Source organism: Hibiscus syriacus, unplaced genomic scaffold (assembly GCF_006381635.1).
Source record: "Hibiscus syriacus cultivar Baekdansim isolate YM2019G1 unplaced genomic scaffold, ASM638163v2 tig00110833_pilon, whole genome shotgun sequence".
NCBI lineage: Eukaryota > Viridiplantae > Streptophyta > Magnoliopsida > Malvales > Malvaceae > Hibiscus > Hibiscus syriacus.
The window spans coordinates 1,314,325-1,338,969 of record NW_024062884.1 but is presented as its reverse complement, the minus strand read 5'-3'; the positions used below and the strand labels follow the sequence as shown (position 1 = coordinate 1,338,969).

The following is a 24,645-nucleotide window of genomic DNA, read 5'->3' as shown; positions in this document are numbered from 1 at the left end:
AGTTTCGAACATTTAAATTTATGTATGTTTTTTAATTAATAATTTGAAGAAAAAAACCCAAGTATCCGAGTAACCGCAAAATCCGGATACTCGATCACTGGATACCCGCAACATTCAAATCAGAACACGAGCCGATAAATCAATTACTCTAAAATCAGAGTATCTGTATTTACACACCCCTATCCAGAACAAACATAAAGAGAAGTTGAAAAAGACATTCGTGCCCTTGTCATGGGAAAGGCAATTATAGAAGGGTAAAAAAGAGGTTAAAGTACATAATTGATCATCCGACTATAAAAAATTATTTTATCGAATCATCTAACTGTTGAAAGTTATAAAATAATTTCTCAAATTATAACGCATTATTTTATTGAGTTTATTATTAAAAGTTACAAAATAGTCACTCAATTATTAATATGTTCTAAATTCATCATCTCATGTTAAATAATTGATAACCGTTTGAGAAGAACGTTAACTTGTTTATTAGGATATGATAAAATTTAATCACAGACTCATTTGAGTTGTATTTATTTATATAAACTCTTCGTTTATATTATATTATCAATTTAATGTTGGAAACATTATATTATCGAGCCAATGATTAAGAGCAGCAATAAAACCAATAAACATCACTAAAATATTTTTATTATATTTAAATCAATAAATTAACGTTTAATTTAAATATCAAATTTTTTTTAATAATCGAAATACTCAATAAACACTATATTATAATTGAGATATGGGCCGTGAAATAACCTTTCATGTTTCATTTTCAAACATTATAGGAATGCTTTGATTTTCGGCCGAGTTGCCAAACCAATTCGACTCTGTTCGCTGTTTCTTTAAAAAGGGGGGGGGGAATCTTCAAGTACAAAGTGACTGGGTCATTCCAGAGGTGGCTTATGAGACCCATAAGGCTTCCTGAACCGCCCAAAGCTCGGCGGAGCACGGCGGAGGTTTTCGAAGCCGGGGTTTATGGGGTAATAAAACGGGCTGCAGTGATTGGAAATGGCTTCCCGGGAGCTGAGAATCAGTGCATCGGTTTGGTTCGGGCTTTAGGACTCTTGGGTCATCACACTTTATATGTAAGGCTTCTATTTTTCATCTTTTCATTTCAAAGTCCAGCTTTTTATTTCGTTTTTGGTTTCTTTTACATGCCCCAAGATTCAAATTGCATGTAACAAATGAGAAATTATGATTGTTATTATTTGTATGCTATCACACAGCGCGTTACAAGGCCAAGGAGGGATCAATAGGTGGCTTCATTGGCTCCCAATTTCTGTTCATAAAAAGTGGATTATGTTATAAGGCAAATTTGCATCTATTCTGGGGTTCAAACTGATGCTACATGGAGGAAAGTGGTGCCTTTTTCAGTTGAAAAACCGGTAACTGTGCTTCGAGCTCTTAAATTTTATGCTTTCGTATTGAAGAACTAAAGATGACACCCTTTTTGTTGAAACTCAATAGTTTGTCTCTTTTTGAGTTCTCGAATTGTATGTATTCATATCATAGCCAGAGGGATTTAAATTGCGGTTGTAGCATTTTTGGCTGCGTTGGTTTATTGCGATTGCGGCAATGGCAAATAACGGTTCTGGGCACCTTTATGGGTTATATAAGGGCCACTATTCCAATAACGGACCACTATTTAAATCCCTGATCATAGCACTAAGATGAGTAGATGACACCCTTTCAGGTTGAAAACTCACTGATTTGTCCCTTTATTTCTTTGGTACCTCCGAAATTGAAATTCATGCGAATGGCTGTGGTGCAGGCTTGTCCAGTATTATAGAAGCTGATGCAAAACAGATTGCGACGATGGCGGTGGATACATTCGAGATGTATATTCTTCTTACTTGAATTCCTTTGTTTACTACTACTTTTTTGTTGCCCGGCTGTGACGCTTGAAGCTATTTGATTTAGCTTTCTAGTGGTAATTTTCTTCTTTGTGATTAAATTGTGTCATGTTCTTATTTTATTTTTACCCTTTTAGGGAAGGCCCTCTGTTGGTCATCGCATCCGGTCGGGATACAATTTCTATTGCGAGCTCGATTAAACGGTTAGCCACTGACAATGTTTTTGTTGTGCAGGTTAAACTTTTGTTTTGCTCTCCCTCTTTTTTTGGAGTGTGATTTTTCTTTGTATGTTTCCTTTGATGTTGTTCAACTGTTTAGACTTTAGAGACCAGGCTGATTTCACAGTAGGCTAAAACTCACAAGAATGTTCCGGGAAAATTGCTCGAAATTATCGACTATTTTTATTCATAACTATTGCTGTGTTAACTTTTTCCTTTCTAGATGAAAATAATGAAGTTTGTGGTTCAATTTTTTTTCTAACGATTCCATTTTTCAGATACAACATCCACGGTCACAGTTGAATAGGTTTGATTTAGTGATTACTCAGCATGACTATTATCCATTGACTCCTCATGCACGGAGGCAAATTCCTTGGTTTCTCCGTTTGTGGATAACTCCTCGTAGACCTCCCGACAGACATGTGGTACTATTTCAATTTTAAACTCTTTCATAATGCATCTTGGGATAGGAAAATCCTTGGTGGCTGTTAAATCGTAGCTGCTCTCATTATTGATTTGTTCATCGGTAGGTAGCTCATCAATATCAGTTTCTGAATATCAGGTTCTCACCCTGGGAGCTCTTCATCTAGCTGATTCTGCTGCACTCAGAAGTGCTGCTTCTGTCTGGCATGATGAACTTGCACCGCTTGCAAAGCCCTTGCTCGTCGTCAACATTGGAGGGCCAACAAGTAATAATTTAGTGAAAGATTTAATTTTTATCATTTCGATTTATCATCTTATTAAGGATCATAATGCGGTCGTTTTATGTTCTTTGCACAGACAACTGCCGATATGGTGCGATCTTGCAAAGCAGTTAACAGCTATGCTGCAGAATGTTCTTAGGAGTTGCGGCAGCGTCAGAATATCTTTCTCGAGAAGAACGCCCGAGAAGGTAGAACGCTTGAAAGTTTCTATTTGCCGAATTGGTTTTCTAATGAGTGCTCAGATTCTTCTTTGGAACTGTGCCGATAGGTATCGAAAATCTTACTGGAGGAGTTTAGTTCTAATCCAAAGGTTTACATTTGGGATGGTGAAGGTAAATTGTTCCCAGTCTTGTTGAGAGATTTTTCCCTTCGTTTTCACGGTATTTAGGTTATTCATCCATCGATTGGTGCTACGCTGTGTAGGTCCCAATCCACACATGGGACATCTGGCTTGGGCCGATGCTTTTGTTATCACGGCCGACTCGATAAGCTGTTGAGTGAGGCTTGCACTACAGGGTAGGTCTTGACAAATTGTATGCCACCTCCAATTATTAATTGGTTATATTGCTGTTTGAATCTAAACATCCTCAAATCCTCTGCATCAGAAACCAGTCTATGTCATAGGAGCTGAAGATGTACATGGAAGTTCGCCGACTTCCAAAAGTCTCTACGGAACGAGGAGCGGTTCGCCCTTTCACTGGCATAGAGGATGTAAGTTGCTCGATGTTTTCTTATAAGCTTTATCCATTAACAACAAATTACATCAGTATATATCTTAAGTGTGTATATCTATAACCCAAGCCGTGCAAAGAATAATTTGCAGCATCATTCCGATTTACTCGAATACCCTGCAGCGAATCTTCACCACGTCCTTGTGGTTCGCAACTCAGATTGAAGCATGCCAGCTGCAAGCGTTTCACTTTTGCTAGGATTCAACCTCAAGCTAGAAAAAGACAATAAAACTGCTCGAGAAACACATTTAATTCCAATAACAAGCTCCACATTACCTCTAGCAAATACGAGCAAGTCATCCGCAAAACACACAGACGCGTCGACTTGACACTGTGTTCTCGGGTGAAATTGGAAGATCTTGCTAGGGACTGCAACGAAAGTGAAATAACCATTACGAAGATTCAAGGGGACAATGGATCCCCTTCCCGGATGACCTTGCCGACCCTGAAAGTACCTTCAAATAGGCTAGTAACTATGATTGAGAACCTTGAATTTGTTTTGCAACCCATAATAATCAAAGATAGAACCATTTTGTGAGTTGTGGTTGAGAAAACATGTAATTTTGCATTCCTGTTAAACCTGCTAAATGTGTTGGTTTGAAATTTTACAGATATCTAAGAGCTGGAGCTATTCACCATTAAATGACGCCGTAGAGGCTGCTAGCCAGGTGAAGAAGGCACTCGGCGCACGTGGATGGACGATACGCGCGTGATTCATTCGCTGCGTTTTGATTTTTAAGGCAAGCTTTTGCAATTGCTTCCACCATTGAACATAATTGCATCCAGTCTTGTACCCAGGATGATCTTTTGAACCCATTTTGGGAATGTTGGATTAGGGAGTTCAGGTGGTTTAGCTGACTGATTAAGAGAATAAACATGATCTGTGAGTTGGTATTTTGTCAAAGTTCTATTTGACCTTAACTATAAGTTCCAACTCCATTTTTGTAAAATAAATATACCAAACAAAATTGAAAAGTGGATACCATAAATGAATTTAAATATTCATTTAAGAATTCATTTAGTGGCTCATACGTTAAAGAGAATGTTATTCTCGTTATAGACTTCGGGTGACAACAAATACGTCTGCAGGGTGTGTTTGCGTTGTCACTGAAATGATCTCTACCTGCTTCAATGCATATATATTGTCTACTCCATTGAGATAACAAAAAAAGTATTGTCTTCAACCCTCTATAAAAGCCTCGTCCATTCACCCATGTTTCCATCACAAAAAAAGCTTCAACCTCTATTCTTCTCTCATTCATCTAATAAGCTAAGCACCCCAGGTTCTCCTCTCTTTCCCCTCCCAAAAAGAAGAACGAAGAGCGGAGACCACTCGGCCATTAATGTCCCGGAGTCGAGAAAGAGCGGAGATCACCGCTCATTGCTACTGCCAGGGACCGAAAGAGCGGGTTCAAGAAAGGATTGGGCATTGCTGACTTCCTTCTGACTAGGAGCCATTATTGCAGCTTTAGCTGCAGCTGCCACCATGGGAACCAGGGATGAAACTCTTCCTTTCTTTACTCACTCTTCCAGTTCGAAGCCATTTATGATGATCTCCCCACATTCATGCTTAACATTAACACATATATATTATGATAATAGGCTCATAGCTATATAGGTGAAGAAAGTACGAATTATACTGAGATATATGGACATATTAACTTATTTTGCAGGTCGTTTGTTATCGTAATGGTACTAGTTGCCGGATATCTCGTCCTTTCGCTTCCTTTCTCCATTGTCACCATCGTCCGCCTCATGCGGTTGCGCCGAGACTGCTGCTCTTATTTTGGACGCTGTAAGTAAGCCTCAGCATGCATGTTAGGAACTTCATTCCCATATGAAAAACAATCTGCTATGTACGTTTCGGTTGATGCATATGGCATGCAGTCGCATTGTTGACAACGGCGGCGGGCCATAGTGTACTTGGCTCACAACGGAACCTGAACACGATTTGTATTCGTAAATAGCTTTTCACAACGGGTTATCGTAAACGCTGAAAATGGAAGAGATTGGCGTATTACAAGTTGATGTCATGTATGATTATGTCTTAGTTTGCTTTTTCTTCGTTTAAAAATGTGTTTGTAATTGTTAGAATTAAATTATATTTTACATCCTTTTTATAATAAAAACAGTTAAATTTATTCTAAATGGAAAATATACCAAATTATTACGAAGGTTTACGATCATAATCGTAAATCAAACGTATAATTAGGATAATTTCTTATAATTATTGAAACGAAATTAGTAACTTAAGATCACATAAAGACATACAAGAAAATATTAAAATCTAATTAAGAAATTCCAACAAATATAGATACAAACAGATCTGATTGCATCGGAAAATGAATAACAAAAGGGTATCAGACTATTGAAAGACTATCGACAAACTGCGAATCAGACTTGAGTGAGGTGAAAATCTATCTACGAATACAATCGGGAATTCAAATCCAATCCGAGGGTTTAAAGAAAGAAGATCAACCAGATATCAATAAGAATCATCTTAATTAGTCGTGACGATGTCGAATCAATCTTTAAAAAATAAATAAAAAAACGATCAAACGACCGAAAACATATAAAAAAACATATCGATTATATGGGAACAAGAAACCTGCATATAAACTTCTATATAAAACGGAGAATTCATTTGTTTTTCAAAATTCTTGTTTTATCTCAACTGAAGATTGTGAAGAACATGAAGAGAGGAAAGAATAGGACGTTAATAAAAGGTAAGTATACCGGGCAAATTATGCGTTTAGTACTTAACTATCATTTTTTTTGTTTTAGTATCTAAAATTTCAATTTTTTTAAAAACCATATCTAAAAATTAGTTTTTTTTTCATTTTAGTACCTCATTCAAAAATTTAATGTTAAGTTTTGACAAAAGAAATATGAAAATCTAGGTACTAAAACGGACCAAAATTGATAATTTAGTACTAAACACATTAAGTTTTTAACGACAAATACTAAAATGAAAAAAAATTAAATATTATGTATGATTTTGAAAAATAAAAATTTAAGTACTAAAAAAATAAAATTGATAATTTAAATATAGTACCCAAATATAAATTTTAGTACCCAAACGAGGAGGAATTTCATTCCCAGAACATAATGTTTAAAGGGTTCGATATTCAATAAATCTACTCTTGAACTTATTAAATTATTTAAGGGGTAAAAAAATAATTTTATATTTAATTTTATATTATTTTTAAAATTTTAATTTTTTATTTAAATAATATAGGTGGAGTGTTTCTTCAAACGTATCAATTCGTTTTCATTTGTCTCCAATCGTTAACTCCGTTAAAACACAAGAGTAAATTACATATTTAACCGCTCGTCTATTCCTGCAGATCCGTTTTAGTTACTCAATTATTTCCCCCCAAATCATCATTAAACTTAAATTTCTGTTTCATTTTGATAACCCGCTTCGATTTGATTTATTTTTTAAATTTATAATGTATAAGAATTCATTTATATCACATATTTTTACTCAACACATAGATTTAATTTATAATAATAGAAAATATTATAACATAAATAATAAACAATATAATAAATTATTTTTACTTAAAATTTTAATAAAAATTATTACATAAATTAAAATATCATAAATATTTTAAGAATAAAAATAAACGTGTTATTCTTTGTCTTAGTAAAAGAAATGATGCGGAAGAAGTAACGTCAAAACTCCAAACGCAACGCAAAGCGTATCTAAAGGTCTCCGCTTCCTTCCTTCCTTTTCCTCTTTTGCCCTCCATGCTTTCTTCAAATTACCAAAGTGTCCTTCCCGTTAAGGTACATCCCATCGATATCCCCCAACCGCAACCTCAACTCTCAGGTGCATCTCCCTCTCGCCGCCGATCTGCCGCACGTGACCACCACCTCGCACTGCACCAACTCCTTCGCCGCCCCGATCCCCCCCTCCGGTTATCACCGACACGAACTTCACCAGCACCTCTCCGCTCAGCCACTGCCGGTGTACGGTTACCGGTCTTTGACTCGAGAGATTCATCGCACGTTTCCCGATCGGGTCGATCACGATCCAATTTGGCTCCATATCTTCCTCCAGATCCCTGCACGCGTCGTCCTTATTCGCGTGTGGTATCCGGGTCGCAACCTCAACTCTCTCAGGTGCATCTCCCCTGTGACACTCTCCGATCCCCCCCTCCGGTTATCACCGACACGAACTTCAGCACCCTCCGCTCAGCCACTGCCGGTGTACGGTTACCGTCTTTGACTCGAGAGATTCATCGCACGTTTTCCCGATCGGGTCGATCACGATCCAATTTGGCTCCATATCTTCCTCCAGATCCCTGCACGCGTCGTCCTTATCGCGTGTGGTATCCGGGTCGAAACTGTGACATCTCCATTGAATTGGCTTGAAACTGTGGTAGCTGCACTTGATCTTGAAGGCTTTACAGGTTTTCTAGTTCTGCTTTGGAACATTTGGAGTGGACGTAATTTAGTGGTGCACGATGATCGTCTTCAACCTCGCACTGCACCAACATTTCTTGAAGGCAGTGGCTTCCACTAGATATGGAAGTTTCAATGCTGACGCCTCCACAAACGATGTCTCGACTAGCTTGAAAAGGTGGTTCTTCGATTTCAGTGTTTGTTATGCCAATCTTGTAACAAGGTTGCTCATAGTATTGCTAATTGGACTCTTAGATCTGGGAATTCGATGTTCGATAATTCGGTTTGTCCCGAGATAATTGCCAACTGATGTATCTAACAATAATTCTATTCCGTAACGTAGTTGTTGGGTATTCTTTTCCCTTTATAGACGGTAGAAGGGATTTTTAATGAAACATGTAGAATTTTCAAAAGAGGAAGAAGAAGCGTCTAAGACTCCATTGTTAAATTGGTACTAAGAAGATCGTAAAAATGCCTGAAAATAAGATGCCAAAATAACTCTCAAAAGCATCATACAGGATCATTGTGTGATCCTGTTGTAGTCGTTGATGCTCAATCACCCTGCTAAAGTCGTTGATACCTCAGTTAAAAGAATGTTGAAAATCAATATTTAAACACTGAGTAATATAAAACTGAGAACAACATCTAATTGTTGAATCGATCTTACATTCGATAATCTGAAAGGGAGAAACATAAAAAGAATAAGCTTGAGCTTAGTGTGTCATCTAAAACAATCAAGCATCAACATAAAATCATGAATATTATAAATCAAATCAACATGGCATATCAAACAATGGTAGTCGAAAAATTAGCAGGCCTAATTACCTTGTAGCATCCTAATACGATTCAAATTCGGATATTTAAGTGCTACACAGAATCACTAAAGACTAACTATTTTTTAACGAACCATTAAGATAAGAAAAGTACAACATTTTGTAAAATCGAAACCCCGTGTTTGAAAATCAAAATACATAAATAAATTATTTAAAATGGACTCGAACTGAAAGGAGAATCAACGAAACATATGGAGCATTAGTAGATCACAATCTATGAGACACAAATTCATAATTTTGAGTTTCTAAAATTTCAGACGGATTATTTTCTCTTACATTATTTGCATGAATTACGACATCGACGACTTACATGAGATTCCAGTACACACTCGAAATTTATATAATACATCTAAAACATTCGAAGAATATATAAAATAGATACTATTTTTTAATCATTTTAATATAATAAAAAAATAATTCAAATGTTTTAAGGAATTAATTCAAATGTAAAAGAAAGTGATGGGCCAGGTGCATCAGAGACAGTCAATAGTAATAACAAAGAGAGGGACTGTGTTGGAAAATATAAAAAAAGGCTGTCCTCAAAATTACTCCAATTAAAACCCGCATTCAATTGAAGCAGGCTGTGTTTCAGCATTCAGAATACAGAATACGACACTCTTTCTCCAATTATTACTCTTTCAAATCCCAATGCATCCGCATACAAGTTTGGGGCCAGGATTTGAGGTCCTTCACTACTAGAAAATTTCATCTTAAATAAAGAGATAAACTATGCCTTTAGTACTTAAACTATTAATTTTGATTCGTTTTAGTATTTAAATTTTTATTTTTCTTAAAATCATACCTAACGTTTAGTTTTTATTTTGTTTTAGTACCTCTCAATTAAAAACTTAAAGTTTTTAGTAGTTAAACTATCAGTTTTGATCCGTTTTAGTACCTAAACTTTCATTTTTCCAAGACTTAACGTTAAGTTTTTTAACGGGGTACTAAAACGAAACAAAAACTGAACGTCAGATATGGTTTTGGAAAAAGGGAAAGTTCAGGTGCTAAAACATATCAAAATTGATAATTTAGGTACTAAACATGTAATTTATCCTATTTAAATACAGGGTAAAGTACATCTTTAGTGTCCCAACTATAATTTGTGTTCCGTTTTGATCACTCAATTATTTTTTTATTTCAAAATCACATATAATACTACATTTTGGTTTCATTTTAGTCAACTTCCGTTAAAAAATTAACATAATTGTTGACATGGTATTTTTTTATAAAAAAAAAACTCAATGATACCATGGTATTACCTTATTGTGACATATCAACATCACCGTTAATTTTAACGATAGATGCCCAAAATGAAATTAAAACATAATGTTAGGTATGATTTTAAAATAAAAAATAGCTAGATGACCAAAATGGAACAAAAATGATAGTTGGCATACTAAATATGTAGTTTACCCTTAAATAAATGACAATGTAAATTATTGATACTAAAAAATAGGGTAAATTATGTAGTTAGTCACCCAACTATTTTTTTCAAAATCATACCTAATGTTGTATTTTTATTCTATTTTGACCACTCGCCGTTAAAATATAAACAAAATTGTTGGCGTGGTGATTTTTTTTTTCATGATGATGTGATATTATCTTATGGTGACACATATTAGCATCGCTAATTTCTAAACAATGAGAGATTGAAACGAAACAAAAAAACGTAATGTTAGGCATGATTTTAAATAATAAAATAGTTAAACGACGAAAACAAAATCATAAGAATATATGAATGACTAAATACATAATTTACCCTAGAAAAATTACATAAACACTCCATCTTTAGTACATGAACGTTACTCTCAGTACTCCGGCAGGTCACAAACAAACACAAGCTTGCCACGTATTTTCCCAAAAGAGGATAAATGCTGAGCATGTGTCCAATAAATCTTCTTAATTTTGTAGTTAATAATTTTAATTATTGATGTTAAATGTAGTAATCTAAGACCACTCCTTAGGGACGTTTGGATAGGGGAACGTGGGATTTTTCGGGAATGGAATTCACATTCCCCCGTTTGGTTTGGTCGGGAATGTCATTCTCGGTAATGTTTTATTATCAATAGTGGATTTTTTGGAGTATATTTCTGGGAATGTCATTACCTCACTTCCCTTTAGTATTGTAAAATTACTGACATTTTGGACTAAAATGCCCTTAATTTTTTTTTCTTTCAAAAATATCTTTATTCTGTCATTGAATAATAAAAATTCTACGAAGGTTAAATTATAAATTTATCCTTAAACTATTTTAGATTTACAAAAAAAATCTATAATTAAACTTTTATATGAAGTTCAGGTGTTAAAATAAAATTTTACCCTTTTATTAAATATTTTTTATATTTTTAATTTTGTAAAAAAAATTATATAAATTTTATGAATTTAAATTTTTTAAAGAAAATATATAAATATTTTCCAACTTGTAATATTATACAAATATATAATAAGGACAATTTGGTTAAATATACATTCTAATAATCTTTTATTCCTTTAACCAAACACGGTAATCTTACATTCTTGTTAAACCAACCAAACACAAAATACAACATTCACAGTAATCATATTCCCTGGTAATTTTTTATTCCCACTGTTAATCTTACATTCCGTGAACCAAACGCACTCTTAAAGTAATACCCTAATGATCCACCGTCATAAAAGCTTATATAACAAATAAGTACATAAAGTATACCATATTTTTTATTAAGTACTTAAGATATTTTTGTTAAACTAAATAACTAAAGTTATTTTTTTTTATCAAATTATGTACCTAAAGTATTCAACTTTTTCATTTAAGTATTTAAAGTATTTTTTAATTAATGTCACATGTCAAATTTTTAGAACTTATTTGAAAAAGTTTGAATAGCTTAGGTATCTATTTTGACATACAATGCTTTAGGTACGTATTTTAACTAAAAATATAATTTTAGGTATTTATTTTGATAAAAAAAATACTTTAGGTATTTTAAATACTTATTTGTGAAACAGGCCTTGTTAAAATTCAACTAGTTACTCATTTTTAATTGATCTAATAGGATAATATATTAAATTTTCATATAAGATCATATGTTTAAATCTTAACGTTTATAACTAACTTAAGAGTATTATTCTATAATAAATCTCAACAGTAACCTAATCAATTAATAGATTGAATACGAGTAATTATATCAAAAAAACATAACTAATTAACTGTTAACCATTACTTACATCACTAGAAACGATTTAAGATCTTATGTTATGAAACATATTTATAAAGTTTTAAACGACAAAAACCCCATCAGTCCCCCTCGATCCATTCCTACACACTATAATTCTCATTATCCATTTATATAAACATAAACAAAGAAAAAGAAAGTAAAACAAAGCCTTTTTTTTCATTTCCATTTCCAGGAAGTTCTACCGTGCGACAACCTTAATATACGACTAAGAAAAGACGTTACTGATTTTGTTATTATTTTTTAATAAGACCGATAAAAAATTATCTAAAATATTATTATTTCTACCTAAAACATTAATATTTTTTAACATTTCTAGTAAAGTGCTCAATAATAACAAAATCAATATAAAAAAAATAATGTTTTAGGTAGCGTTTTATCGGATATGTTAACAAAACCCGTAAAACGTCCAATAATAACAAAATCAATAGAAATAATAATGTTTCCGGTAATTTTTTACCGATTTTGTTAAAAAATAATAACAAACCGATAATACATTTCCTTGATAATATATTAATACTGCTACACGTGAGACTTTCCCATGTACACTATCATATTGTCAAACATAACCCATAATACAACTTCAGTAGTTAGGTTAGGAGATTATAACTAAGATTAAGCTAAAGACTACCATAAAAGCACTTGTTAATAAGAGTTTATTTAAAGAAATATTTTCATTTAATGCAATAAAAGGCTTCACCTTCACTTGCCATTGCATTAAGCTCGGAAATATTTCTTTAAATACTACCTTAATCAGTGTTTACTAACTAATTTATTACATGTACATTAATTAACCCACTAGACTGTTTTCCAAGCATGGATAACGTGGCAGCAGCTGCACCTACAAGTCACGTGATAACCCGAACCCGAATGCAGCATCGGTGACGAACCGGCGGCGGCGGCGCCACTATGGTTGACTGAGAAAACCCCATTCCAGATCTCCGTGAAGGCTCTGATAATAACCCCATGATAATACGGCGAATTCAGCTGCAGGAAACAGTTGAGAAGCTCCCTCAAATCATCCTTGGAATATATCTCCTTCTCCAGTATCATCTGCAACATCGAGTGCCTGAAATCAAGATAAGGGTCGTCGGAGTCTTTATCCACCGCCATGATCTCTCCTCCGACGCGGCCGAAGCCCCGTACAGTCGCCGTCGAACACTTGGAGTCCACCACGTCGGGGCATCGAGGAGGAGTGCCGGTGCTCGGAGAAAGAGGTGGCGGTCCTGGAACAGCTTGAAGAAGACGAGTAGGTGTAACGAGAACGGGGTTTCGGTTTCTGCTTGGGTTTCGGTTGGGGTTGAAGAAGCTGGCGAGTTTGGATTTCTTGCAGCCGCTGCAACCTATGCTAACTGAAACCGTGTTAAGTGTCAGCTTCTTTTTGTTGCTAAACATGGCGAATCTTTAGGGTTTTAAGGTTTAGGAGATAAGAGAGACAGAGAGAGAGGTTGAAGAAGAAAATGACTGACACTGATGCATTTGAGACGAGAACCATGGAGATTTTTTTCCACCTAAAATCCTGCATGTGAGCAATGAGGGTCCATGGCTGATACAGTCACTGTTCTGTGATTTTCACGTTTATTACGATTTGATCAGAACCGTACAATTTCGATGATAAAGATTGGTTTTGATTTTATGGATTAGTTTGTTATTGGAAAAAATGGAGGATCTTAATCAGATTACGATAGAAGATGACATTTTTAATTGCAGGAACTGACATGAGTACTGCAAGAATGATATTGGGATCAGACTTGAGTGTATAGCAGTTTCAAATTAATTCTTTAGCCTCGGTAATATATGAACGTAAATGGTATCCCGACTATAAGATATTATTTTATTAAGTCCTTTAATTATGAGATATAACTAAGTATTGAGTTAAAAGTCACGACTGATATTTTGAGCTAAACGTTAATTTGTTGGCTATAATATGATAAATTTGATTCCAAAATCTCGAAAGACTGTAACATACGAGTCATCATATTAACGTCTAGCTTAAACAACCATCATTTTTTATGAAAAATGACGAGTCTAAAACATCATCAATAGTTAAGCAACCATTTTGTAACTTTTAATAGTTGAGAGATTTAAGAAGCAACACTCCATAGTCGAAGAACTGTGTTGTAACTTTTTGATAGTTGATGAACTTAATAAAATAATATTATATAGTCAGGGACCATTTACGTTCTTCACCCTTGTTTAATTAAGTTCATTTTAGGGATAATAGCGAACGTAGTCCCTATAAGACATGAATTTTAATGCGATCTATATATTATAAAATGTAAAATTGAGTAGTTAAAACTTTCCTTCTGTATACTTAGGGGTGTAAACAAGCCGAGTCGAGCTCGAGTATTGATGAGCTCGACTCGAATCGAAAACTCGCGAGCTTAAAATTTTTAAGCTCGACTCGAACTTAAAATCTTAAATTGAAGCTCGTGAGTAGCTCGAAAAGGCTCGAAATGAAGAAAAAAAATTCTTAAACTTAACTCGATTGAAGCCTCAAACTCAAACTCGAACAAGAACCTTAAATACAAGAAATCTTACTGTATTTTTTTAATAAAAATCAATACATAAATATTAATATTATTAATTTTATTTCTAAAAAAATAAAATTTAATATATTATATTTTCGAGCTGCTCACGAGCTTTTCGAGTCGAATATCGAGTAGCTCGTTTCGGCTCGTTAAGAACTCGAGTCGAGCTCGAGCTCGAGTCGAGTCCATTCGATCCGAGTATTTATCGAGCCTTGATCGAGTCAATCTCGAGTAGCTCGCGATCTGTCTCGTCTCATTTACAGCCCTACGTATACTATTGTATTCTCAATGTTGGCCATTAACATCTGTCTTTTCTTTTGGGGGGTAAACAACACATTTAGTATCTCAATTATCAGTTTTTGGTTCGTTTTAATACTTAAACATTCAATTTTTTCAAAATCATACCTAACATATTAATTTTTGTTTCATTTTAGTATCTCGTCGTTAAAAGCTTAACATACATGCTTCGTCTAGACCTGTAAACGAACGAACGAACACGAACGAGAATATGTTAATGTTCGTTCGTTTAACTTTAACCGAACAAATGAACGAACACGAACATAAACGAACAAAAAATTTATTGCTCGTGTTCGTTCGTTAAGGAATGTAGCTTGTTTGTGTTCGTTCATTTAAATGATAAGCGAACACAAATGAACGAACATAAACGAATACAATAAATGAACGTTAAATAACACAAACGAACGGATGTAAACGAACACAATAAACGAACGTAAATGAACACAAACGAACAAACGTAAAAAAATACAATAATGAACATAAACGAACGTAAATGAAAATATTTTTTTCTTACCTAACAATTTTAGGATTATATTTATTTAATTGTTTTGAGCTTTTTTTTATTAGTAATTAAAATTAATTGAATTTTAAAATATTTATGTGTATCAGATTAAAACTTATTGAGCCTTAATATTTTAAATGGGTCTAGAGAGATTGGGCTAAACATAAATAAGCGCATATAAACGAACATAAACGAACGAACATAAATGAACGAACATATTACCGAACATTCACGAACGTAAATGAACGAACGAGCCCTCTGTTCATGTTCGTTCATTTAATTAAACGAATACAAAATCTTGTTCTTGTTCATTCATTTAATAAATAAACGAACTTCCCACCGAATTGTTCGTTGAACGTTCGGTTCGTTTACAGACCTAACTTCGTTGGTTGCCACGTCTATAGTCGTATTCGTCGGCCGGTGAAGCTCAAACTTTTCAACCCGCACTTTTTTGACCCACTGAACGTGATCCTGGCCTCTGTTTCACCAGAAAATACTCCTATCTCCCCAAACCAACGATGGACTCTTCGAATTCTTCATCTTCCGATCTCTGTTTTTAGTAGTTCTTTCTTTAAAAAAAAGTCGTAACTAGCGGGAAGAGGAAGCCATAATTGACAAACGGTTAAGCCGTTGGATGAATCCAAGGAAGAAAAAAAAGTCCCTACTTTCTTTATAGCCAATCATTTTTATCATGAAAATTAAACCTATATATTATTAACAACTGCTATAAATTCATCAATTATCCAATCCAGTTTCAGACAAACTCTTAAAGAGTTCTTCCATTTGTTCCTCAGAATCAAACTGATTATCTTAGTTTTGTCTGTCAGTTGTTTCCGAGGTTTTTTTTTCTTTCAAACTTGTGTGTTGTTTTTATTTCAAGTTTGTTATTTTCTGGGGGAGTTTCCCTTTTTGTTTAATAAATTCAATTTTTAAATTTTTTCTTATGGAATATTATTTCATTTATCCCAGGGAAATTAGCAGGAGAAAAAAAATTATTAATCAATAAAAAATGTTGGGCGATTTCCTGACCAGATTGCTAGTGTAAGTCTTGTAATAAATAGTGGAGAAAACGGATCTTAATTGTTATATTAGTATAGGGTTTCTATTACTTGTGTTACAATTTAGGGTTTCTCTTTATTCGTGTGTTAAAACTTCAGGTTGGTTTTTGGATATGCATATCCAGCGTTTGAGTGCTTCAAGAAGGTGGAGAAGAACAGGGTTGAGATTGATGAACTCAGATTCTGGTGCAAATATTGGTACCAGAGTTACAATCTTTTCTTTTTCTCAGCGAGATATTTATTAATAATACTTGAACAGGGCCGTGACTGGGGCGGCGGGAACTGCGCGACAGCGCATGGCCCCAAAAAAGTATATATATAGTGGCATTTTTCCAATAAACGCCACTATAGATGGATTTATTGCGACGTTTTTTTAAAAAAAAAGGTACTATTATTACAACTTTATTAATAAAACGCCGATGGATCTATCGCGGCGTTTTCTAAGAAAACGCCATTATTGTTGCCCCGAAATCGAATATATCTAAAAAATATGGGGCCCTTTATATAAATTTGTACAGACCCCCGAAAACCCTGTCACGGCCCTGTACTTGAACCTAAGTTGCGTGTCTCGTAAAAAAAGTACAATATTTTCATTTTTTTCGACTTATATTTTTGTTAAACTAAAAATTAAGGCCCTAATGCACTTGGTTGGAAGGAAATCTAATGGTGGTTATGGATTTTCCAGGATCCTTGTGGCTTTTATTACTGTTTTGGAGAGGATAACCGACATATTCATTTCATGGTATATATATATATATACATATTGTAACACCTTATATTCGAATTCGACTCTGAATTATGTGATATCCGAGATTTGGTCGTAATATTTAGCCCTGGTCTCAACTTTCATAGCTCTATTCTGATTGCTTAGGTTATTAATATTAGATTTGAACTATCCTGAAGGTTGCCCATGTATGGAGAGATGAAGCTTGGATTTTTTATCTACCTATGGTATCCTAAAACCAAGGTAATATATTAAATCGGTGTTCGTTTTTTATTAAATGAAATGTATTACATTTTAAGATAAATGTCGAGACTTGAACTTACATAAGACGAGATAATATAATCATCCATGACCACTTAATCGATTTATGATATTCACTTCAATGCAAATCTATATTTCTATCAATGCAGGGAACCGTTTTTGTGTACGACACCATCTTTCGGCCTTTCATGGCAGAACATGAAACCGAAGTGGATCGGAAGATCATGGAGCTGAGAGCTCGAGCATGGGACGTTTTCACACATTACTCGGCGAATTGCTCGGAAATGGGGTTGGCTAAATTCTTTGAAATGTTTCGGTACATAGTAGGTCAAACTACCAAGTTCAGTCCTGCAAAACCTAGCAATCCGGTAACCTTAAATCCTAAACCCCGAACCTACAAAATTCAGCTTGCTACAAGAGATTTTACGATAATTTCCGTTATTCAATTGATCAGAAATCTAGAGATCGGAGTCTTAACAACATCCCATCACCACCATCTCCGAACGGATTACGGAGTCCATCGGCCAGGGCTTTTAACTCGGTACTGAGCCGTGTTAACTTTGTAGACTCACCAAGGCACGGTCAACCGGACAGTCCGTCGGCACACCAGTTCGACAACGACGACGACTCAATTCCGTATTCCCCAAGTAACTCCAGGATCCAACATGCTCGTCTTAAGCTCCGACGCACCAAACCGGAAAATGAATAGTTTGTGATAAAGCAAACAAAATTCTTTTTTCTTGTAAATTTTGTGTCATAGGCATGAAGTGCAAAAGAAAAAAAAAATTGTTTCTGTAAAATATATGCGTTCTTGTACGTGTTATAAACATAATTATATAAACATATGCGTTCTTGTACGTGTTATAAACATAATTATGTTTGATCTCTTTAAAAGTGCTGAGAACCCTAAATAAATTGCAGCTTGAATACATCGATCATGTTCCGTTGTTCCATTTCACATCGTCATTACCAAAAGATCACCTCCTCAAATTTTCCACACCTAACATACCCCGATTTCATGGTACTTAATGCTTAATTCTTTTATGTAGGGTTTTTGGAGAAAATCCTAAGTTTCGTCTACTAACTTCAAACCCTCAACGTTCTCGAGAAAATCCGGGAGTTTTTGGAGATCTAGGGTTACGTTTCCGCTCATCAAGGCGACTCTTGATGTCGGAAGCAACGCGATTAGACCCGGAGGTGCGGTCGAGACTGATAAGTTACCGTCGGGTGTGAGGAAACAAGCAACGGAGGCCGTTGACGCGTTTGGGGGGAGGGTTACTGTTGGAGATGTTTCGAGTAAAGCTGGGCTTAACTTGAATCAAGCTCAAAAGGCTCTTCAAGCGTTGGCTTCCGATACTAATGGTTTAGTTGGCCTTAAAAATGTTAATACCAAGAGCTCTTGCTGCTATCATTTTTAGTTTTATTTTGAAGGTAACTATATGCTGTCTATAATCATGCTGGATGTCTTTCTTTTTCTCTTTGCTGAAGTAATATGGAGCCAGCTTGCGTTACTGACCTATTGTGAGCCTTTGCTGATCTCTGTATGGGAACTATCATATTGTTTCTCGGGACATGTTTTAGTATTATTATATCTATTTCTGGTATCTTTGAAGTTCTTGATTAGTGAGTACCATTGTTTTCAAGAAGCGTTTAACAGGTTTCAGATGAAGGTGCTGTCCTTTATGTCTTTCTCTTGCATGGCAGGCTGCACTTGAATATTTAGTTAGAGTTTCTTTTGGGGCAGCACTTATAGCTTCAATTGTTCTTGTTTATACAACAATCATTGCCCTAATATCAAGTAGAAGGTACCTACTAAGCTTGACCCTTTGGAATTATCATAACATAATTCTACTCCTGTGATTGTTGACAATGTGATCCGATGACAGCGATGAAGACAATCGGGGTAGACGAGGAGGCAGATCATATGACACAGGGCTCACTTTCTACTTAAGTCCAACAGACTTGTTTTGGTAATACTTTTAATTTAGATTATGAACTCTAGCAGTGCTTTACTGTAATAGGGTGTTAATTACAGTTTGGAATTGTCACTGATTGAGCCAAGTAGGGGCTGCTGATAGAGAAGATTAAGTAGACAAACTTTGGTTATAAAGTAAATTTGTGAGAGTAATAATTTTCAGAAGAATTATGAAATATAAAAGAGAAAATAAACATGCTAATTATACTTAATTTTTTTCTCTCATTGAGTTTTGAAGGGAAAATAATAACGTTAATAAAATTTTCTATTGATATGGAAAATCAGGAAAGAGATTTGATGGACTGATGTTAGAATTTGGAAAGACAAAAATTAAAGAGATTCAATTGGATTCGGTGAATTGATATTGAGAATTTTGAGAAAGACATATTGAAGTAGAGATTATGAGAAGTTGAATAGTTTAGTAACGTTAATATTCAATGATGACAATTGACACTTTAACAAACACATGGTCTATTATTTTATTTTTACTTTTTTTAAAAAATTTATTATAAAAAAATTATATTAAGAACTTTTTAAATTTGTGGACCCTGAGTGGGCGCCCCTCCTACCCTGGCCCAAGGACAACCTGATATTTACCCTAGATTAATCGGAAAAAAATCTTTTCTATTTAAAAATTGTGTTTTTTCCTGCAACTATTTTTTAAAGGGCAAACTAATTGAATGATCATCTAACTATTTAATTGGATGTGTTGATGTGTCAGTTAATATAATTAATATAATTACACATTTGATCCTTAATTACATTTAATCAATTTGGTCATGGTTTTAATTAATAAATTAACCCTTCAATTAGGAGGTGACACATGTCACCATATGATCATGACACATGTCACAGTTGAAACATGTAAGCATCTGATTGGAGGGTTAATTTATTAAATTAAATTAAAACTAGGATCAAATGAATTAAATGTAAAAATATTAAGGATCAAATGTATAATTATACAAATTATGTTGACTTACACATCAGCACCTCCTTTTAATATTAATGACATGTGGCTTGAATGATACCAATAAAATAGTTAAGTGATCATTATTAACTAATTTTTTGAAAATATTGGTCATTTCGACACCAACCTCATAGTTAGATGGTAATTCAAGTGGTTTACTCTTTTTTAAATACGACATTTAATAGAAAAATGGGCAATTTTATTATAATAATACCTTTATGAACTTTTCTTTAATATTTTTTCGAAAATTCCATTCCCTCCATTTTCTTAGGTATTATACTATTTTCTCCCTTTAAGACAATAATATCCCTAAATTAATATAGTTATTTCAAAAATAATCCTTACTTTTGTATATAATTAGAAGATTATAAATTTATTTTGTTTCTTTTTAATGATTTCAGATTTTTTTGATACTTATTATAAGAAAATATGATGTGTATAAAATAAAAAGTAAAACAAAAATATTAATTTTTATTTTATTTTGATTGTTTATTATGTATGTGTTTGATTCAGGTTTCATTTTTGCTATGTGTTTTATTACGTTTATTTTTAGGATTAATTTTTATAAAATATTTTCTATATTATATTTTTTATGTTTTCTATTAATTTTGTCAAATAATTCGATATGATATTTTATTGTACAACTCATACATGTAGCATGAATGAAATAAAATAGTGTAGCAATTAACGCATACTTACACCGATGTAAGTATGTACATCTCATAATATCTTGATACCTCAAAATACATACATACTTACATCAGTGTAAGTATGTACATCTCTCAACATCTTGATACCTAAAAATAAACACATAATTATATTTGTATAAGTATATTTCTGTATTTTCAAAGAAATAATAAATAATAAAAAATATATTAAATAATTTATGTACGAATTTTATTTAGAAATATATAAATTAAAAATAATAAAAAAGTTATATTTTTTTATTAACTTTCGTGTAAATATTTTGACTTTAATAGTGAGAATTAAACTTGTTAAAAAAGAAATATATCTCAATGACAATTTGGTAATATATATATATTATATTATATTACCTCAACCAAGCACTCTAATCTTAGATTTATGTCAAACAATCAAATAAAGTAATACAACATTCTCAGTGATATAATAAATAATGTAATAATCCGATAATCTTATTCCCAAAGTAATATAACATTCCGTGAATCAAACGCTCCTTTAGTGTTGATATTGAACCTAAGATGATGATAGTTATTTATAGGCTGGTTGGTCCACGTGATTCTTCATAACTCTTCTCCAGGCAATAAAAATGATAATAAAAACATTTAAATCATCACTAGTCATAATTTTCTATCTAAATTAAAATAGATAAATTACTTAAAGTCGTTATAGGATATTTTCTTCCATCAATAAATGAGTTATACTCAGGGTTAAGCAATAAAATCGAAAAAATTAAAAAATCGATATGAACCAAACTATACATTTCAGTTCGATTCGAGTTTTTCAATTTATAATTCAAGTTCGGTTCGATTTAAAAAAAATAAATATACAATTCGGTTTGATTTTAATTTTTCATATGGAATTCGTTTGAACTGAATCAAATCGAGTTGCAGAAATAAAAGAAAATAAGTATCTAAGACAAATTCTTTTTGAATTATTATAAGATAAATTTAAATAAATAAAACTTTAAACCCAATAATATTTTTTATAAATTTAAATTTATATATTTGAACTCAATTTAAGCTTTAAATTTGTCTTTTTGGAGGTTGAGTTTGAAAATTTGTAAACAATGAAACACCGCAAAACCAAATTGAACCGAAACTACAATTTTTATACTATTCGGTTTCAGTTTTAATTTTTTAAAACTCATAAAGTATGATTCAATTCATATTTTAATGAAAAAATCAAACCGAATCGAACCGAATACACCCCAAATTATACGGCTATAGATCTAATATTGCTGCCTCGCATATAGGGATGGCAAACGGGCGGGTCGGGTGCGGATACCCCCTTCCCCATCCCCATACCCACCTAATATTTTTCAATCCACCACCCGCCCACCACCCATGATGGGTACAAATTTTCAAATCCACACCCGCCCACGCGGGTACATTCTCAAATTCATCCCCACACCCACTACCCTCTAGCGACGTACCCGTCTAGACCCGCCTGACAGCAAACTTAAGTTATACATAAGCAACAAACATAAAAAAAACATGTCCATTAAGAAACATAATAAAATAATCTAAGGATTATCTAAGTTAAGTGTTAATATAGATCTTAAAATACATAAAACACCATAATAAAGGACATAATTAAAGTCTAGAAACATAAATGACAAACACATAATGTTTTTGTTATTTGGCACAACATTCTAAAATTTCAGGCAATATTTGTGACATATAATACTCTAGTATTACAATCATCATTCTCTATTTCCTCCAACTGAGAGCGCTCCAATTTAAATTCACTACTACCTACATATATAATAGAAAGTAAAACTAATATAAGTTAGTAACTAAACTTTAATAAGATAATTAAGCACAATTTGACAACTAATATAAATTAAATAATAATATTACTTTTAATATCGGCCCAAAGCCAATTTTGAGCATACATTAATGCTTCAATCGTCTCCGGAAGTAGTCGACTACGATAAGGACCAATTACTCTTCCACCTATACTGAATGCAGATTTTGATGGGATAGTGGAGACAGGAATGCCCAAAATATCTTTTGCCATTTGTTGGAGAGTTTGATAAATTACATGTTATATCTTATACAATATTAGAATTTATAAATTAGTCTATAAAATTACACCTAAATTCATAATGATCCAAAATTTAATGGATATTTAGCTGGGCCCGCGGATGTGGGGCAGGCGGATGCGGGGCGGGTAATGTCTCAAACCCATTACCCGCCACCACCCACGACGGGTACCACTTTCTAAATCCACACCGGCCCACTACCCGCTAAAATTATACCCATCCCCGCCCCAATTGGAGCGGATACGGTGCGGAATCCACGAAACTGTACCCGTTTGCCATCCCTACTCGCATACTGGGTGATGCGAAAAATTACGGGACATAAGTGAAGGCCTTACTTTAAATCTTTAAAACTAGAGGGAGGATCTATTTTCTTACATATAACAATGCTCCTTTTTTTTCTTTGGGGGTATAATTAGGGGTACTTATCGAGTGAGTTGATCGTTAGTTGCGTAGTGCTCGACTTGTACTCGTTAAAAAAATTTGTTGCTCGAAGTGATTCGTTACTTGTTAAAATTTTGCTCGACTCGTGCCCGTTAAGAAAACTTGTTGCTCGACTCATTGTTCATTAAGCTTGTTACTCGTTAAGTTCGATGCTCATTACTCGCCTAATTGTTCGTTAAGCTCACCGAAATTTTTACTTTATTTTCTTAACTATAAGTAAAATATACTAATACCATATATAACTTAATATAAACATAAATTAATAAATTTAACCAAAAAATTTATCAAAAGAGTGTATGAAGTAATTTTAAAGTCTACACTCCAAAATAACAATCTACAAATACATTAAAAAATTAAGGTTTTATTTTTTAGTGTATGAAATAATTTTTTAAGATAATTACTAAAAAATATATATAAAAAATTAATGAGCTACTCGCGAACTTAGCGAGTCTAGTTAGAATTTGTCCTACTCAACTTGATAAGGTCTTGAGTCGAGCTCGAGTTCGAGTCGAGTCAACCCAAGTCGAGTTTTTACCGAGCTTTGAATTTCGAGCTACTCACGAGTTGCTCAACTCATTAAACACCCCTGGATATAATCCTTGTATTTACTTAATTAATATAGATTGATATTATAAAAATTTATTATAAAATTAATTTTCTAACTTAATTTATTTTATTCAATTTATTTTATTCATACCTATCATCTTATTTAAAAATATATATATAATCTCAGACTCATTGAACCAATTAATATTTATTACAAACTTCTTTATACACAATACTCTATTATTTGATTAAATAATGATGGCATAATGCAAACAAATACTCCTAACGTTTGGCACTATATGCATTTGTGCCCAAATCGTTTTTTTTTTTGGAGTAGTTCTACCCACAACATTTGATTATGAGGCATAAGTCCCCCCGTTGGATGGAATCCGTTAGTCAATTGGTCAACGGGTACATTCGACGTGGCATGCACATGTGGTCATCGATGATGACGTGGCATTTCCATGTCATTATTTTTACTGACGTGGCATGTTCATATCATAGATGATGATGACATGGTAGATCCACGTGTGATGCCACGTCATCAATTTTTTTAAAAATTAATTAATAATTAATAATTATTTTTTATTAAATTAATATCAACCAATTAGATGTTGCCATGTGGAATATTAATTT

At 33.5% G+C, this 24,645-nt stretch overlaps 1 protein-coding gene and 3 pseudogenes across 1 annotated transcript; 2 read left to right on the top strand and 2 right to left on the bottom strand.

Annotated features, from left to right (window-relative positions):
• The first annotated feature begins 825 nt into the window (after positions 1-825).
• Positions 826-4,394, top strand: LOC120143013 (annotated as a pseudogene).
• Positions 4,395-6,841: 2,447 nt separating this feature from the next.
• Positions 6,842-7,800, bottom strand: LOC120143147 (annotated as a pseudogene).
• Positions 7,801-12,759: 4,959 nt separating this feature from the next.
• Positions 12,760-13,356, bottom strand: LOC120143146 (annotated as a pseudogene).
• A 2,919-nt stretch (positions 13,357-16,275) lies between these two features.
• LOC120143145 (HVA22-like protein j) lies at positions 16,276-18,752 on the top strand. Its single transcript, XM_039157539.1, has 7 exons — positions 16,276-16,332; positions 16,449-16,547; positions 17,035-17,091; positions 17,253-17,316; positions 17,484-17,702; positions 17,789-17,981; positions 18,406-18,752. The coding sequence occupies exons 1-7, from the start codon at positions 16,301-16,303 to the stop codon at positions 18,750-18,752; spliced, it is 1,011 nt and encodes a 336-aa protein (XP_039013470.1). The 5' UTR covers positions 16,276-16,300.
• Positions 18,753-24,645: the final 5,893 nt, after the last annotated feature.